Source organism: Zootermopsis nevadensis, unplaced genomic scaffold (assembly GCF_977971745.1).
Source record: "Zootermopsis nevadensis isolate Lab colony 2312 unplaced genomic scaffold, Znev_1.0 Znev_ptg000013l, whole genome shotgun sequence".
NCBI lineage: Eukaryota > Metazoa > Arthropoda > Insecta > Blattodea > Termopsidae > Zootermopsis > Zootermopsis nevadensis.
This window is the reverse complement of record NW_028259145.1, coordinates 6765384-6783757: the sequence shown is the minus strand read 5'-3', so window position 1 is coordinate 6783757 and position 18374 is coordinate 6765384. Positions and strand designations below refer to the sequence as shown.

The 18374-nt window shown below is 40.3% G+C and overlaps 1 protein-coding gene across 1 annotated transcript; it reads left to right on the top strand.

Moving 5' to 3' along the window:
• Window positions 1-1071: 1071 nt before the first annotated feature.
• Window positions 1072-17862, top strand: LOC110838855 (ATP-dependent RNA helicase DDX24). Its single transcript, XM_022082480.2, has 11 exons — window positions 1072-1333; window positions 2008-2340; window positions 4176-4308; window positions 5946-6154; window positions 6376-6521; window positions 7692-7966; window positions 9343-9677; window positions 11899-12016; window positions 12623-12800; window positions 15048-15259; window positions 17612-17862. The coding sequence occupies exons 1-11, from the start codon at window positions 1187-1189 to the stop codon at window positions 17671-17673; spliced, it is 2148 nt and encodes a 715-aa protein (XP_021938172.1). The 5' UTR covers window positions 1072-1186; the 3' UTR covers window positions 17674-17862.
• The last annotated feature ends 512 nt before the right edge of the window (window positions 17863-18374 follow it).

The window sequence follows — 18374 nt, the reverse complement described above, 5'->3', positions numbered from 1 at the left end:
GATTACCACTCTAACCGCCTCTGTAAGCCATTGGTTCTGTTGCCCCGATACGTCTGTAGGCGTCTTCTTATCTTCAGCTATTACAGGGGTTCTCAACAAGCGGCCCGCGACCATGTCTTGTAATATCATGCCACCCTATGTGATGAAGAATAGTTACCTAATATAAGAATACACGTTTTCTTAAATTGTTCAATAGTTGGTAGTTATGAGCAATTATTTGCCTCGATGGAGAACGTCGAACGAAGAAGTAGGATGCGTCTTATTGGTGAACACTTGGAAGGGTGCATGCGATTTGTAACAAAAGAAATTAATCACGATATTAGGAAGCTAACAAAACAAAATAAATTATATATATAAAATGCTAGCGTTTTTCACAGACTGCCATAAGTCTGCCGGAGCTCTTCTAGAGAACGTTTTTGTTCGCTCAGCAAGTAAATAAATTCCTGAAGGCTGATTACCGTGTTTGCAAGAACCGACACTTATGCTGAGCCACATAAACACCCACAAATCCTATTTATGACCCGTTTTAATAATATCTCCCACCTACACGCCTGTATTTTCCAAATGGAATTTTCCCTTCTCGCTCTCCAACAAAATCATAGCTCAAGAAACAATTGAAGAAAATGGCCCATTGTTCTCCATAGTACATGCATTGCAGCAAATATTATTCGGATTTTAAATCAAGGATGCAAAGTCAAGGAATTAGTGCATGGGGAGATGAAAAATGCGCCTGAAACCCCCCCCCTCCCCCCTAATCCAACGAGTGCTGTAAATAAGCCCAGGATAATGCAATTTTATTCACTCTATTGCACTCAGGTGGTTACAAGCATAACTAGAAGCTGGCAAACCAGGTTTATGTTCCGTTAGGTTATCTGCGATCCATATTATGAGTTAATGTTGAAGTTTCTCCAGATTTCGGCGCCGTGTTGACTGGTCGATAGATACCAACGTTTCGCATTTCTCCGAAACATTGGCATGCAGTCACGGCTGTGAAAACTTTAAATTTCACATTTTATATGTTGGTAGTACTAGTCACAGATTATAAACACAAAGCTCCACTCAATTCACAGATATGAACATAACACTATCGTGCCGTGTTCCGATCCATGCTTCTGGGTTGTACATCTAGGTTGTTGTTGTAGGTTTTGAGAAGTCGTGTTGGTGCTGTAAGTCATATGTAGCAGTTATGGTTAGGAAAAGAAAGTGCGCAGACTGGAAACCAGTACAGTTGACTGAAAATTTAATATCCAAAGGAATTGAAGGTTTAGTTGGAATAGAGGAATTGAACACTTATGAAATACTTCCAGGCGATACCAGACGGAGTGTGTGCAAGGTAGGGATGTGCATGTTGCGTTGAATTTTCTTAGTGGCATATAGGTTATTTATATTTTTACTGGAAATTTCAGATGGCTATACTTCGCAGTTGACCCTGGACAATAACGATGTTGTTTATCCTCGAAGGCCAGCTCATTTTATGACCGATCAATCGAGACTCGGCCAGATTTTAATTGTGTCTGACCGTTCCAGCATGTCGTCGTCGTGTGTCCTGTATGAGGAGACGACGAGTCTGTCATTTGTCATCCTTTGTCACGTCTGTACATAGTTTCTTTACATTTTCCTATGTAAAATAAAAACATTGTCTCTGTCAGTCCACGTTTTGTTCAGCTGATTATGTGTTATCTTAATTTTCTCTGTGCTACAGTGGCAGCTTAGTCACTTGAATGGTCCTAGGCTTGACCACAAGTTTAAGGCTCTTATATTTTCTGTGTTGGGCTTCGCCTTGTCCTGTAATACAACCATTTGCATTATGAAGATTTTGTGTTGCTTCTGCTTGCTGCCTGCAAAATTTTGTGATCAAATCACAAACATGGAATTTTGATACCTACATGCAAATCACAGATCAGTGTGCACCTTGGAAAATTGCCATTGCTGTGGAGAACCCTGTTTTGCAAGCATATTACCATGTTTCTCTCCATGTTTTAATAATTGCATAATTTTTGTTACCAGAAAAAGTTTGGGAAGAGCTTTAGTGTCCTGTCTGCTGATGGAAACGTTCAACTTAAATCTGAAAAAAGGAAAGAAGATTCCATACAGCCATCTCCTAAAAGGAAAAAAGTCAACCATAAAAGGAAACACAGGAGAAAGGGTGTGACTGACAAATCAAGAGAAGTGCTTGAAACTGATAAATATGAAGCACAGTCATCAGATAGTGAAGTTGAAAGGAAGAGTGTGTCATCAGAGTTACTGGACAAAATGTCTGCTTGGAATGGATTAGGCATTTCAAGCTCCATACTGCGAGCACTCAGTGAACAGGGGTTTGTAGAACCCACAGAAATTCAGGTATGATTCAGAAACTAGTCCAAAATAGTAGCTGTCAAGCGTGACTGAACACCTTCTCAGTAAAGTGACATTTTCAGTTTTATTTGTTATCCAGTTCCATGTGTAAACAAAAAATAATTTGTTTCATTATAATGAAACTGGCAGGGTGTGGCTGGGTATCTTGTTTATTATGAATTCAATTTTTCTTGTGGAACAGTGTGGTGGTATTTCAAGGTCTGTTTATTTATTTTTTGTTATGAAGATTTTTAACTTTATTCTGCAGTTTTTTAAGGAAATAAATGGTCATTTAACCTTACCTTCACTTCTGGAAGGGGGGAAGTGGAGGTAAGGCCTCACTTTAAGCACAGGAACAACTTTGCCCTTCCATGCACGTAGTTTTCATTACCTTTGAAGAAGTTCTTATCTTTTGTTAAAAGTTATTGGATATGAAATCTCAGTTTACTTTTACCATATTTACTCATGCACCCCTTGATGAAGGGATGTAATGGGCCTTCACATTTACAGTAGTTTTTGAAGGGATTTCAAAATAAATGGGAGTTTGTTTGGCGTACCTGATTTGAGACAAAATAAAGTTTTTTATTTGCTTCAAATTTATGATGTATTTTAAAAAGTTCTCAAGTTTTTCTTCATATGCGTCTGGTAACCTCTGCACGATCTGGGTTTGTCTTCTTATGGTTAAATTATGGGCAAAATACCTCACCAACCACTCTTGCCTTACCTTGCCTTAAAATTTGTTACTTGCTTGGTCCCAGCTATTTTCAGTGCTTTCATCTGGATTATTTCCGGCGATACAGCGTATCTGAACTGCCGCTTCTCGCAAATAAAGTTCACTAGCTCCTCTTTGATTACCTCAAACTTTGGTTTGGATCCTCTGAAGGCTCTTCGTTTGCTTGTAGTCTCCATTAGAATGCCCTTCTTCTTCTTCTTCTTCTTCTTCTTCCAGTCTGTTATACATGCCTCACTGATGATGAACCTTCTCCCGGCAGCCCGATTTTCGATTTCTGATTTCCTCAGCCACTCGAACTATCTTCAGTTTCTCTCTCAGTGTGAAAGACTGTAATCTCATACCCTTGTTACTCATTTTTAAAATAGTAACTGAAGAAGGTAATGGTCAACCCCAATTTTAAAGGACAAAGAGCAGGTAGAGACATACAGTTAGGTGTGAAATGATTCATACTCGTGTAAGCCGTGCACCCCATTTTACGGGTAAATTATTTTCAAAAAAGTCAGCGTGGGGTGCACGAGTAAATATGGTATGTCATCAACTTACTTGTGTTCTGCAGACTTTTACTTTCTCCTCTCTAATTCCATGCACGTTACTTATTCATTGCCCTGATGATTGAGGCAGCAAGGACCTCTGAAATGTTGGTAAACTTCTACCAGACCACATGGCGCTACAACTCAGAAGACATCCATCTTCATACTCACGGCCGTGAGAACCTGAAATCCTACTTCAGTTGTCTTGTCCTTAGCTCCCTTACCAAGGGACTACTGCATTTGAATTGTTTTGTCTCTTGCCTCTCCTGTTTATTTGTAATACTAGTTATTTTGGCATTTTCTTTATCAGGTGGGGACTTTGGTCTTGCAGGTGTTTTCTGTTTATCCAGTCCCTGGCTGCCCACTTCACTTTTATTTCTGAGGTGTTGTAGACTGTAGGCTGTGCTGGATGTAGTCATCCATTAAACCCTTTTATGTTCAGCTAGTTCCACAGTTTGGAGGCAGAGGGCTAACTTGGAGACAATATGGTGTTTTTCAAATGCTTTAAATGTAGCTTGAGTGCCTGATAGAATAATAACAGTAAATAACCTTATTTCATTACTGTGTGACTATTGTAGGCCAAAACCCTTCCAGCCGCTCTCCTGGGCCGGAGAGATATCCTTGGTGCTGCAGAAACTGGGAGTGGGAAGACTCTGGCATTTGGAATTCCAATTCTTCATAGAATTCTAGAAGACAAGAAATGGAGCTCAGGTAGTTATAATGTTTACCTTTTAATTTCTGCTGTAATTTTTGCTGCAGGTCGGCTTTTGAGTTTGGCTGTACTCTTGTTGCTGAAGCTGTTAACCTTTGTGATATGGGAATTTAAATTATACTTACATAACTTCACAGCCAGATTAAGTTGGCATTTAAACGCTTTCAAGTGAAGAAAATGATTACATAAATTATGGCCTAAGTGGGATTTGAGTTTTTCACGGCATTGGCTCTTCGCCCTGAGACAGCAAGGACCTCTGAAACGACTGTGAACTTTTTCCATACCACTTGCTGCTACTACCCAGAAGAGCCATTTTCAAATTATGGCCTCTTCACTGCATACTCTGACATACTGTCTCTGAATAAACTGTAGACTATTTAGGGTTAATCCACTTTCTGTACTCACTGCTGTTTAGTATACTACCACTCTCTCATTACATTCTTGCAGTATACCCCAGAAAGCCTTGGAACAGAAATTCTGTACGTAGGGTAAAAATATTCATGACCATTACTGTTTCTAATAAAATGTTTTAGGCTTATATGGTCTCCCTAAGAAGTGACATGTATTAAATGTACTTCCTTGTATACAGCATTTTTAAATTTTAAGTTTTCCTTAAATTTTTCTGTATTCTGATTCATTAAACTGCTTGTAACTCTGATTTAATTAAGTCAGAGCACTCTTATACTGGTTGGAAGCTCTTGAGTGGAACTTTCATTTAGTATGTAACTCGTAATATTATAGGGCACACTAACATCATGACTTTGAACTTTTGACATTTGTTTATGAAAAACATTATTGCCAGCTTTGTGCAAGTTCTTTCCACAGAACATGTTGATAGTTTAATAAAAGTCTGTAAAGTGCTGAGAAGATTTTTTTTTTTGTTAGTGGTCTGAAGCTACACTGAATGGTTAGGCGTTATGAGTCATGTTGTGATCTGCACAGATATGCTGCAGGGCATTATGGCGGTTCAGCCCGTCATTTAACACTTGATTCCATTTAGAGTTGAAATGTATTTACCTGTCTGCAAAGTTATATAGCAGTGTTGTCAGTTGCAAAATTAATTTTTTATGGAGATTTCTGTCTTCTGGGTTGTTGTGCTGTGTAGTCTGGTCGATGTTAACCAATGTTTCAGAGGTCATACTGCCTCCATCATCAGGGCGATGAATAAGTAGTGTGCATGGAATCAGAGATGGAGGCAGTATGACCTCTGAAACGTTGGTAAACATCTACCAGACTACACAGCGCAACAACCCAGAAGACAGAAATCTTCAGACTCACCGCTGTGAAAATCTCAAATCTTACAATTTTTTATGACTTCAAGTGCCATAGGTGTCAAAGAACTGATGTTTGAAAACAGTATTGTAATTTGTGTAATGTTAATGACAGTGCAAGATCCAAGAAAAATCTGATGCCTGTGGTGGACTGAATGATAAAAAAGGTTTGTGAGTCCATTCAGCTAACTTTTGGTGTGGTGTTTCAGAACAGACAGACTCCCAACTCTCTTCTTGCTCGCTTGCTGTAAGGCATGAACATAGAAGCAAACAAAGTACAAATGGAAATATTTGCTTGTTTTACATTTATTGTAGCCATACAAGTAAATAAACTTTTGAGTGCTTTTTTGATGTTCTTTTAATAGTTCACAAAGGAAGCACAAATGATGCTGAGTCATACCAGAAAGATACTGTTTCTGAAGACTGCGATGATGGGGACCAATTTATGGACGATGTTTCCTTCCGTGTTGCTGCAGAATCAAAGCTTTGTGCTCTAGTGTTAACCCCTACAAGGGAACTGGCGTTGCAGGTGCACAAGCACCTCACAGTTGCTGCTGCGTATACTAGCATTAAGGTCAGTTATACACAGAGTACCAACATCTGAAGGTCGGAAAATGTACTACATGCATGTATAATATTCCAGCGGTCGTCTTTTATGTAATAGCATAGTCATATATCAACCTCACGTCTTCATTTACACATTGTCTGCACGTAATTTGTGGTTTTCACAGTTTATTGAGACCAAAAAAACAGCTGGATTAACTCCAGACTCAGCTGTTGGTGTATTTTTTCCAGATAGCTGTTGTGGTGGGAGGTATGGCATCACAAAAGCAGGAACGCTTGCTAAGTCGCAGACCACAAATTGTAGTTGCCACTCCTGGACGGCTTTGGGAGCTCATACAAGATGGTAATCCTCACCTGTCCCAAGTTGGTAGTATCAAGTGAGTTAAGACACGAAACTATTACATTTACTAAAATGTTGTGTGGGCTTCTGGAAGTATTTTACATTATGTATGTATTATATTTACATGAATATAAGCTGCCAGTGTTAAAAACTTGCACCTGACTTTTAAGAAGTAAAAAGTAAATGGAATCTCAGCTTAAGCTTTTTCAAATTTTTCATGACAATCAGTCACACCACATGTACAGAGTCTTCTGGTCTCACAAAAATTCTGTTCCAATTAGATAAATTGTATGATATTGGCAGGTGATGACCATTAAAAAGAGAGAAAACAAACAAAAATAAAGACAGCATGCATCAGTGTCTGCCATTACTCATCAGAATTGAGTTGGTTTATGTACAAACAGCTGAACTACTGCTGTTGTTTGATAGGCTCGGGATAATATATCTCGAATGCAGTGTACACTCTCTCCCCTCTCTACCCCACTGCTAAAGTGATGATGCAGTCATCTGCACAGATTTCATGCAGAGCAATCACATAGTGTCTCTGCAAGTGGTGACTGTTGGAATGGGGGGGGGAGGGGGGGGCAGAAACTGATAGAAAGACAGAAAGTATTGGTCTGTGTAAGACGCCACTGTTTTGCTGCTCATGTTCATCAGGCAGAATGCACACCTTTGTGTATGTCTCTCACTTAAGTAATGCAGGTTTCTCACGCAGATTATTTCATCTGCCTTCTCTAAGTGGCTTCTGCTAAGCCATTTAATAGTTTTTATCCATTACGTTAACTTGCTGCACTGCGAAAACATTGAGACTTATGTGACCTTCCAAACAAAGTAATTTATCTCTCATAATTACATACAGCTTCAGCCATTCTTCTGCAAAACAAATTTTATATATTTCCTATTGCAATATTTGCAATTTTTCTTTGTGTTGGAAACCGAAATACAAAATTTTCTACTCAACTGTGATTCAGGCCGATTATCTCTCCTTTAAAATAATAATCCAGCTATAAGCTACACCCTAGTTTAAGGGGTGCAGATTAGAAGAATGTGTGGCTTATATTTATGCAAATGTGTTTTTCAGGCTTATGTTCCTGTGTGTCTGATTTCATAGATCTCGGCAGGATGCATGGAAATATGACAATCACTATAAAATGTTACGGTTTTGTATGTATGTTTGATATTTGCATTTTTGTTTGTTTTATTTCAGGTATCTTGCTATTGATGAAACGGATCGTATGCTGGAGAAAGGTCACTTTCAGGAATTGCATAACTTGCTGGAGATTCTGAACGCAGATGAAAACAAGAAGAGACTACGGCAGAATTTTGTATTTTCAGCTACCCTGACTATGGTGCATGAACCTCCTAGGCGTGTAAACAGACAGAATAAACAGCTCAGACTCACCCCTGGGCAGAAGCTTCAGAACATCATGACAATGCTTGGCATTACAAACCCAAAAGTAGTGGATGTAACAAAGGAATCTGGTGAGCTTGCATTTCATGTGTTTTCAAAATATTTTCCCTATATTTTGTTTGTGGTATAGTCCATGATGTAATATGTACAGGTTGTTTCTGAAATACATAACACCATGTTGGGACATATTCTGCGCACAAAAATTATGAAAAATGTGGGTCCTTGGATACTTTGTCTTTGAGTAATGGTCCATTTTATTGTGGAAGGAGAAAGAAAGTAAAGTATAAATCCATCCTCAGGAAACTTTATTTACAAACTGCTGACTACAAACTTAGAGATTATTTTTTTAATGACAACAAATTGCAAAAATTGCTTAGTGTGTACAAACAGCATTTTATGCATCTCATTAAGGAACTCAAAAGTCGAGTTGATTTACCTCACGTCCATTTCTACCCTCTGTTGTAGTTCAGCTACATCCATCATTAACTTCAATATCATACACAGTATTGTAAGGTGGCTCCTTAAGTAAACATTCAACAGGTTGGGTCAGCTTTTCTGAAGCAGTTGCTAATCACTTTTCTAATTAAGTCACAAGAAACTACACAGAAATCTGTAGTATCTAAAACTGACAGTCTGAATGAACTTGTTGAGGTTGGTGCTGTGGCATCCTTCCAACAAATCGCTTCCACAACTGGTGCTTCAAAACCTGGATCACAACTTGGTCCATTAGCTGCATAGCTGAGGTCACATTTGGCAGTAAAAACTCCTGCAAACCTTAGACAAGCAATTATCAATAAACAACAGTATATTCCTATACTTAGCTGCCATTTTGGCATTCATTGTCTGTGGAACTCCTCAAAGAGAGTGCAAGTCGTCCATGCCATTTTGTCATGCCTGTATTTGCATGGAAATGGCTTCTCAGATGTACCAGTGACTAGTAGGGGGAGTTTCTCTCTACCATCCTTATTGGCTGCCACTAATGTAGCTGTTGCTTCTCCTTAATTTTTCCTCTTGGCACTTTTCTTCCCTGAAGGGGGTAAAAGATTATAGAATAACTCAGATTTGTCAGTGTTGAAGACTTCACATGGCCTGCACTCTTCAAGTAGATGAGGCAAATTATTTGTTTTTCATACTTCAGCATCTGTTAGATTCACACTTGGAATTTCCCACTGATTGGCTGTGCCAATCTCCACATGCGTACAGTGCACCAATAACAGTAATATCTGCTGCTAAGAGGGTTAAGAAGCAATGACATTATGTCTTCATTATTTGTGTTAGAATGCCCAGACTACCTGAAGTTTCATGCTTTTCATTCCATGTCAGAAGTGCATTATTCTTAAAGTATTCCCATTTCATATGATGCTGAATGGTTGAACCTAAATTAGTCCTCTTCATGTCCCATGATTTTTAGATAGGGGAGAGTTCAAGCTTTTCTCCTCTTCCACAGGGACAGCTGGGACCTTGACAGAAGCTCGCATTATTTGTGCCTTTGAGGAGAAGGACTTTTATCTATATTATTTCATCCAGCGTCACCAAGGACGAACACTCATTTTCTGCAATAGTATCAGCTGTGTGCGCCGCTTGGCACAGCTTCTCACCCTTCTGCGATGTCGACCATTACCTCTTCATGCCAACATGATGCAGCGACAGAGACTGAAGAACCTGGATCGTTTCCGAGAGGATCCCCACGGCTTGCTGCTCGCAACAGACGTGGCTGCACGTGGACTGGATGTCCCTGGTGTGCAGCACGTCATCCATTACCAGGTTCCGCGTACTTCAGAGGTGAAATGATGAGGCAGCACATCATAGGATAACAAAGAATTTTATTGCTTTTGTTTCAAAATACTGTATACTTTACCATCATCTCATTCAGCGGTGTTGGAAAGGCAATATAAAACCAAATGTAAACCAAAAGAAGATACAGGTGTAGTAATTTGTGTTCTTGGATCCATAGCTTGGAATAAAAAAGAATGTGTTTAAAGAAGACAGATTAGAAAAACACAACAAACCTATTTTCAGTTGAGGTGGGCTGTCCCAAGCAGTGCTTTCCGTTCATCTCGTGCTTAACCAACCACTCATTTCTGCTGTCTTCATGCTTTATTTTCATCTCTTTCCCATGTATTCTGAGCCTTGTATTATTATTATTATTATTAAGTGTTCTGTCTTACGACAGGTCCATTGCTCTGCCCAAAAAGAGCTCTCCAGTTGTCCCTATTCTCGGCTTCTCGCTTTAATTCCTGGAACGTCATCTTCTTTCCTTGTTTAAGGTCGTCGGTTAGCTGTATCAATCTTCTTCCTAGTCCTCTCTTTCCTTCAACCTGGCCTTCGGTGATATCACTCATTAATCCATTCCTTCTCATAATATGTCCCAGCCAGTTAGCTTTCCTTCGTGTAATCGCCTGCAGAATGTTTCTTTGCTCGTTGACTCTCCTCAATGCTTCTTCGTTGGTCACTCGATCTGTCCACCTGATCTTCTCCACCACCACATTTCAAAACTCTCCAGGTATTTCTGTTCCTTCTTCCTGAGTGTCCAAGTCTCTGCTCCATACAGCGCGACACTCCATACGTAACACTTCACTAGTTTCTTCTTCATCTCCAAGCCCAACTTGCTAGTGAGAAGTATCCTCTTCTTGATGAAAGCTGCCTTGGCCATGGCTATCCTTGCTTTTACTTCCTTGGTGCATAGGGCGTCCGTCGTGACTATGCTTTCCAAGTACTTGAAATGCTCCATATTCTCCATCTGTTGGTTTCCAATTACAACATTCAATGGTTCTGCTCTCGGTGCTATCCTCATTACCTTTGATTTTTCAATGTTGATTTCCATTCCATACTCTCTACCTGTTTCCACTAACTTGTCCATCATGTTCTGTAATTCCTCCTCTTCCTTCGCCAATACTACTAAGTCATCTGCATACTTTACAGTCTTTATCACTCTTCCTCCAATTTTGAAGTCTCCTGTTCCCTCCAGAGCTTCCTTGGCAAGCCATTCCCCGTACAGGTTAAAAAGAATTGGTGATAAGCAGCATCCTTGTCTTACACCTCTACCTATCTCAATGCTGTTGGTGTCTCCTGAGTCCAGTCTCACTTTGACTTTTTGCTGCATGTACAGCCTTGTATACTGTTCTGTATTTTGTCACTTGATGTCTACACCCAGTTCTTCGTATGTAAAACTGGGCATGAAATGTGTTCTATGTTTCATAATTTTGACCTCTTTCTTATATTTTCCAGTCCTCAGTCTTATTTTTAACACTTAAAATTTCCTTGCTTTACTGGTTTTTGCATGTAATTTTCTCTAGATTTTTCTACATCATAATTCAAAGCATTGGTATTCTTGGTTGGTAGTCTTTTTAACTTTACTTAATACCTTCTAGCCCAGGAAATATAATGATTACAATACATACTTCTGGACAGATAGTGAAGGTCAAACTATATTTTCTGTCACAGGAGTGTTTCCAGCCATTCTGATATATTACTGTAATTATTATATTTTTCATTATTATGTTATGAATCATGTGTATGAATCAGGCGCGCGGTCTGAAGCATCATGCTTCGGACCGGTGATACGGAATGCACGTTGGTTTGAGTCTTGGGGAAAGATTTCTCATGAGATTTTTGACCGGTGTATGGGACCGGTGCCAACCCAGCATCGTGATTAAATTGGGGAGCTACAATGGGTAGCGTAATCCGGTCATGAAAACTAGCAATGGCTGGGGGTTCATCGTGCTGACCACACGTCACCCTATATCTGGTTGGATGATTGTTCACCTCTGCTTAGGCATCTGAACATGAGGCCAGCAGCCAGCTAGTCAGCTTTGGCTCTCTGGAGTTGTTACGCCACGGATTATTATTATTATTATGTTATGAATCATGTTTGCATTCAGTCTCTGCAGATTGCAACACTTTCCTTCTGTCTACACAAATCATTCTTCCAAAGATTTAGTGTGTGATTAATATAAGTTATTTTGGTATTTGACGTGCAGTAATTCCAGGCTGTTTTTTTCAGAGCTACGTTCATCGCAGTGGACGCACAGCTCGTGCACAGAAAGAAGGCCTTACGCTGTTGCTTGTAGAACCAGCAGAGGTTTCCTACTACACACGTCTGTGTAGAACACTTGGCAGAAGTGAGTGTTGCTTTACACATCAGAAATCTTATTTTGTGACAATTCTACTTATTTTTCTAGAAGTGCCTCCACCATCACAGCTAGCCCAGTGCCTTGGTTTTGGGTTTGTCTCCTCTTATTTATTTCTTAATCCTGTGTATAAGCTTGGTCTACAGTCTGCATGCATCATTCTTAGCCCATGCCACATTTTTATGATTAATGTTTCATCTAACTAAAATTTTGACTGTAATTAACTTTCTCTTGATTTTTTATGCTTCAGGAAATTTTACTACCCAAATAATAGAACTTTCACTTTTCTTCAAATGCTATTCAGTGCCAATTCTTGCATGTCTTGTGTACACCAGTTCTCATGATAACACATTTAACACGTGATTGTTGAATTTAACTTTTCTAAACTTTTATGCCATTTACTTATTTGATTTATTTTTGGATCATTCTTCTTTTCCTCCCATAGCAGGACATTGTATGCTGTATTAAGGCTGTTGGTTCTGTCCTTTCCTGCTGCAGTTAAATGTGAATGTCAGTTCAGTTCATCATATGACATCACCTCCTTTAACTGTTTACTGTTCCTGAATTATGTCAAGAGCTTGCATTTACTTCACGCAGGAAAGGACTTGCCAGTGTTCCCTGTGGAAAGTGATTTATTGGCAATAGTGAAGCAACAAGTGATTCTGGCAAGGGAGCTGGATCAACTAGAACTGGCTGCTCGGAGATGCAACTACGAGGCTGGGTGGTTCTCTAAAGCTCTGACAGAAATGGATATGCTGATGGATGATGAAGACCTGTATCCTTAACAGCAACATGTTCGGTCTTGATATTATTAACGTTATGCAATGAATATGTAGGTATTTAAAAATGTGAAGTATACTTTCCCTTGCTTTGATACTCAGTTTGCTTGTGACGTGTGATGTCTCTTAAGATTAACTTTTCACTTGCAGAAATAATTGTTTGGCACAGCAAGCATACCCACTTGTCTTTCACAGTCATAAAATTATACTTGCTTTCCTGCTTCAGAAGAAAATTTTACATTTTTGAGACACAAATAAGAGGTTTCAAATGTTACTAAATAGCAAACACTGCATAAGATGCAAACAAGTCACAAATCAAATCACTTTCATAAAATCCTACAGAATGTGGGAACTAAAACATAACATGAAGGAAGAAAGCGTTAAACTTGGCTGCTGTCCTTGACGTTCATCAGGAACAACGTGCTGTTATCGAGTTCGCAGCACACTTAGCCACTGGGCACAAAGAACAACAGGCAAAGGTGGACATGGAAACATTTGCGATTTGCCGCGCAGCGGCAGGCCACTGTCAGTGCGGACGGAAGCCAGTGTTGAGAAGGTGAACAACATGATCATGGCAGACAGACGCATAACTGTGAAACAATTATCACTCCAACTGGACATTACAGATGCCAGTTTGTGTGCAGAATATTGGAACATTGGGTTTTTCAAAGGTCTGACAATGCCCGACCACACGTCAATCTGAGAACCACGGAGGTGATCTCAAAATTGAGGTGGACAGTCTTGCCACACCCACCATACAGTCCTGATTTGGCACCGTCAGATTATCACCTGTTCGGTAAACTGAAAGACAGCATTTGTGGGACAGTTTGTGGACGATGACTCCCTTGTGGCATCTGTGAAAAAGTGGCTCAAAAGCGCTGATCCTGAGTCTTATCGTGCGGGCATACATGCCCTTGCTCTGAGGTGGCTTAAGGCAGTCGAGAGAGATGGAGACTACATTGAAAAGTAGCATTTTGTTCCTAGAGGCTGTACCTATCCACCGTGAATAGCAAAGTTGTAAAATAAAAATTGAATTTTTTTAAAAAATACCCTTGTAGAAATAGGCATAGATTTCATGAAGCTCCAGGATTCAGAAGTTGTAGACTCCTGGTGTTTGCTAAAGATTAAGTTCTTTTAAAACCAGCACCAGTGCAGCATTTCAGAATGCTTTGTGGTTGTTCTTCATTTTTAAATTATTGCACTGCAGGTGTCAGATGCAAATTCAGTTCCCAAGTAGGCCTTTTGTCACCAGATCTAATGGCTGTGAAGGCCACGAGTGTCTTTTTTTTAAGTCCTTACATTTATTTTCTTTCTTCCTTTATTCACATTCATGAATGAGAGGAAGAAGAGTGCAGTTGATTTCCCAATGTATTATGACCAAAATGAAATTATTACAGTGTAACATCATTTCATACACTTACACAGAGGTGGTTGTAAGTTTGATTTATTCTTCCATGGTGACAGAGTCCCCTCACAAAGTTTGTGTGTGTGAGATTAGAAAATCCCACTCTGGGAACAAAATTCAGGTCACCCTTACTGTAAGCACACGTGCTATCAAATTAGCTGTGATGGTGAACTGAAGGAACGATCAGTTTACTAGGCTGTCAAAGTATCAGTGAAGAATAAAATTGTGAATTACAAACAAACCCTGGAGTGCCTGCACTTAATATTAAGCCAAGAAGTAAGAGGAGGATCCACTACCATGCAGCAAAATGAGCTGAATCAGGATGGGGGGGACAGTCAACCAGGTTTTGTTGTAAGATTTCTTGCTCTTGCACCTGTCAGTGGCTGTATGAATTATATTGTGTTTGTTGTTGAACCTTCATTCATCAGTTTAAATTACTGTACTGTACCAACGGAAATAACCTTGAAATGAAATAACTGCATGTTGGTATCCAAGCTGCGGCAATGTTAATTTGTTTTGTTAGGTGGCAGTCTGACACTTCTGTCATAAATCTTTGTTATGCTGTAAGGTTGAGAGGTGATCACATAATTAGAGAGAAGTGAATGAAATAGAAAGCAGTGATAACGCTGATCACGTGAGTGAATTATGTTTTCTTATTTGCCAAGCGACAATGAATTTTCCCAAAATTGATTTGGACATGACTATAGTGTAAAAAATAAATACATAAGAAAGGAATTTGTCTGGAAAGGGAGAGAAGTGTTTGAAGATGTTGGAAATGGCAATAATTATGTATAATTCTGGCATCCCGAGTATGTACTCCTTAACAGAAATATTGCAGACCGAAGCAAATTGATGACAGTGAAAGCAGCAAACTGAGGAGACTTGCTACTGCGAAGCGCAAACAGCTTACAGCCCTACTGCATGTGCATAGGCAACACTGTGATGTGGACAATGCTGTGACAGTGCTGCAGTCTGCTGGTAACACCAGGGTCAGGCCTCAGAAAGACAAAACTGGGTTTATGAAGAGGAAACGTAATAATAAGAATAAAGGTAATGGACAATTTAACTAACGGCGCTGTCTAGATTTCTCTTCATCATACTTCCTAGTTCCCTCTTCTTCTCCAGTCATTTTGAACTCTGGCGTCTCACTGTTTTAGGTTTGAGGCATGATGTTGCTGTAATGACTTGTAAGCTTCATATTAATTTGTAGTGCATTCTACATTTGTATTATAAATATATTAATTTGTACAGTGGCCTGTAATCAGCTCCACCATGCCTTACCTTTGTCTGGAATTCTGACGTTCTGTGTAACTGCCATGTTGCTGATCCTGCTGCTGCCCGACTTCGGGCGTGGTTTCAAGGAAATTTGAGATTGATTTTCGGGTGAACTATCAGTGTCTCAAGTTTGAAATCACGATTGTTAATTGGGCAGTTCAGGCAGAGCTCAGCCTTGGGGAAAACATGATGAAGCTTTGGGGCAACAAAGGAGTACAAGGATTGGCATTGCTATAGTCGGATAACTTGGTAGCTGCTGCAGTTGCTGCAAAGAAGAACGCTGGCTTGCCTGTTGACATGGTTTATTTACTTCCATTAGCTTGGTGTAAAGTTGTTTGCAAAAACCTTGTGGTGACCTTGTTGAGTGATGTACACTGCCTGATCAAAAGTATCCGGACACCTATGCGAAACCGTCCTCTAAGTGTCCCTTGGATTTACTGCCCAGTAGTGGACATTAATACGGGGTGGGCCCACCCTTGGCATTTATTACCGCTCTAACTCTGCGGGGGAGACTGTCTACCAGGTGTTGGAACGTTACCGGGGGAATGGCCGACCATTCTTCCTGCAACGCTGTAGCAAGCGTAGTTGGTGATTTGAGTCGTTGGGGTCTGGTGCGCAATCGCCTTTCTAGTTCATCCCAGAGGTGTTCAGTAGGATTGAGATCGGGGCTCTGGGCTGGCCAGTCCATTTCCGGAACCTTATTGTCCACAAACCACTCACGAACAGACCCTGCTTTATGGTAGGGAGCATTGTCATGCTGAAACACATCTCCGAACTGGTCTTCTACCGTAGACAACACGCAGCTGGTCAAAATGTCCTTATATCCTTCTGCCTTTAACGTGCTCCGTAGTATTACGAGAGGACCGAGTCCCTTCCATGAAAAAAACCCCCACAGTCACCCCACCTCCGCCGAATTTCACTGTGGGCACTATACAGGCCAGCATGTAGCGTTCACCTAGCATTCGCCACACCCAAACTCTCCCATCGGACTGCCACATGGTATAGCGTGATTCATCACTCCAAATCACGCGTCTCCAGTCGTCCAGAGCCCAGTGGCGGCGCTCTTTACACCACTGAAAGTGGCGCTTAGCGTTCACAGGTGAAATGTGCAGTTTATGGGCAGGTGCCTGGGCTTTGAACCCCAGTCCTCGTAACTCCTGGCGCACAGTCATGGTGCTAGGTGCACAATTAGTGGCACTGCGGAATTCACGGGTGATGGTATCACACGATGACATGCGATTTTCCCGTACCACCTTTTTCAATGCTCAATGGTCCCTGTCGGTCAACACAGTGGTCTACCCAGCCGTAGTTTTGTTGTGGTTGTGTCTTCCCGTTTCCACTTCACAATCACATCCCTGATGGTCGACTTGGGCAACTTGAGAAGGGCGGAAATGGCCCTGACAGATTGCTTACTGATGTGGCAACCAATAACCATACCACGTTCGAAGTCACTGAGCTCCCTTGCTCCACCCATTCTGTCGGTATCGCGTAGCACTGAACAACATCGAGCCCTCTGCTTCCTTTTATAGCAGCAGTGGCGGTCGTAGTGATATCCAGGCTCGAGTTTACATTTACAGAGGGGTGTCCGGATACTTTTGATCAGGCAGTGTATGTTACAAATCATTTTGGCGCATGTTTTTGATCATACTGATGGCATATTTTAAAGCAAAGTTGAAAAGCAATGGTAATAAAGCAGCTCCTTGTGTCAGACCATTCTGAAAAGGAAATGTGTTACTCTTTACCTGCTTGGACCTTAGGCCGACATTTTTGTTAAGTTTTACCTAGCTTTTACTTTTACTTTAAATAGTGCTTTTGTAAGTAATTAAGTAAGAACTTTTGTATTAGATTGTGTCCAGCGACAACGTTAAATGCAACTGTCACTTCCCTGCTCCCAGCAGGAACTCTGTGACTCACCTCCAAGCACTAATAGGAATTTTATGGGCGCAGAATACGGAATATTAGCCTTGTTGTTGATTTCCATGTTTTATGTTTGTGAGGGGAATGTAGTGTGGTGTACACTTACCAGATAGCAGCACAATATATTCTTCCATGATGCAGGCTGGTTGCTTTGATTGTTTTCCATGATTGCCAAGTTTAACCCCACCTGACGTTTTCTTGTGGGTTTAGTTGCAGGACGTGGTTTGCAGCACAAAGCCAGCAGCACCACAAGAGCTCTGGCAAGAAACTGAACGGTCTTGTGCAGCGTCCTGGCTGCAGTGTTGATGGCCGCTGATCAGTCGATTGCTCTCCACTCTCAGCTGTTCCATGAAATTCACTGTGACGATTTTGACAGTTCTGTATTTGCTTATTCACCAGGTGCCAGTGCTGACGTATGTAATGGTTTAGTTTATTAAAATGTATTTATTTCATTTACTGAATGTGTGTATACTTTTTTACGCTCCATATTTAACTTTTCCCTATCGTGTGAATGCCAAAGATACTAATCTTGAGTTTGTTTTTATTCATAATATTTTTGTATGCTATAATTTTACATGTTTTTTCAATTATTTGGATTGTATATTTCTGCAATTAAAATATTTCTTATACTTGCACTAAAATAAACGTTTGGATTAAATATCCAGATTTTATGTCATACAAATACTTAGCCACGTGATAAAAGTACAAAATATCCTGTACCTATAAAAATTAATAATTGTCTATGATTCAACATTGTCAGTTCAGTTTGCAAGACTACTGTCTATCTTTACAAAATTAATTACGAAATTAAGTGTGGTTAAAATGGGGAATGCTCAGTTGCTGCTGAAACCGATTTCTATCAGCAAAACGAGTTCATGAGAAAATGGAGGAGTGCGGTCAGCGACGCTTCATGTTATCCCTTGTCAGCAAATTCCGGGACTGAAATTCAGATCTTGTAAGGTACTGGACCCAC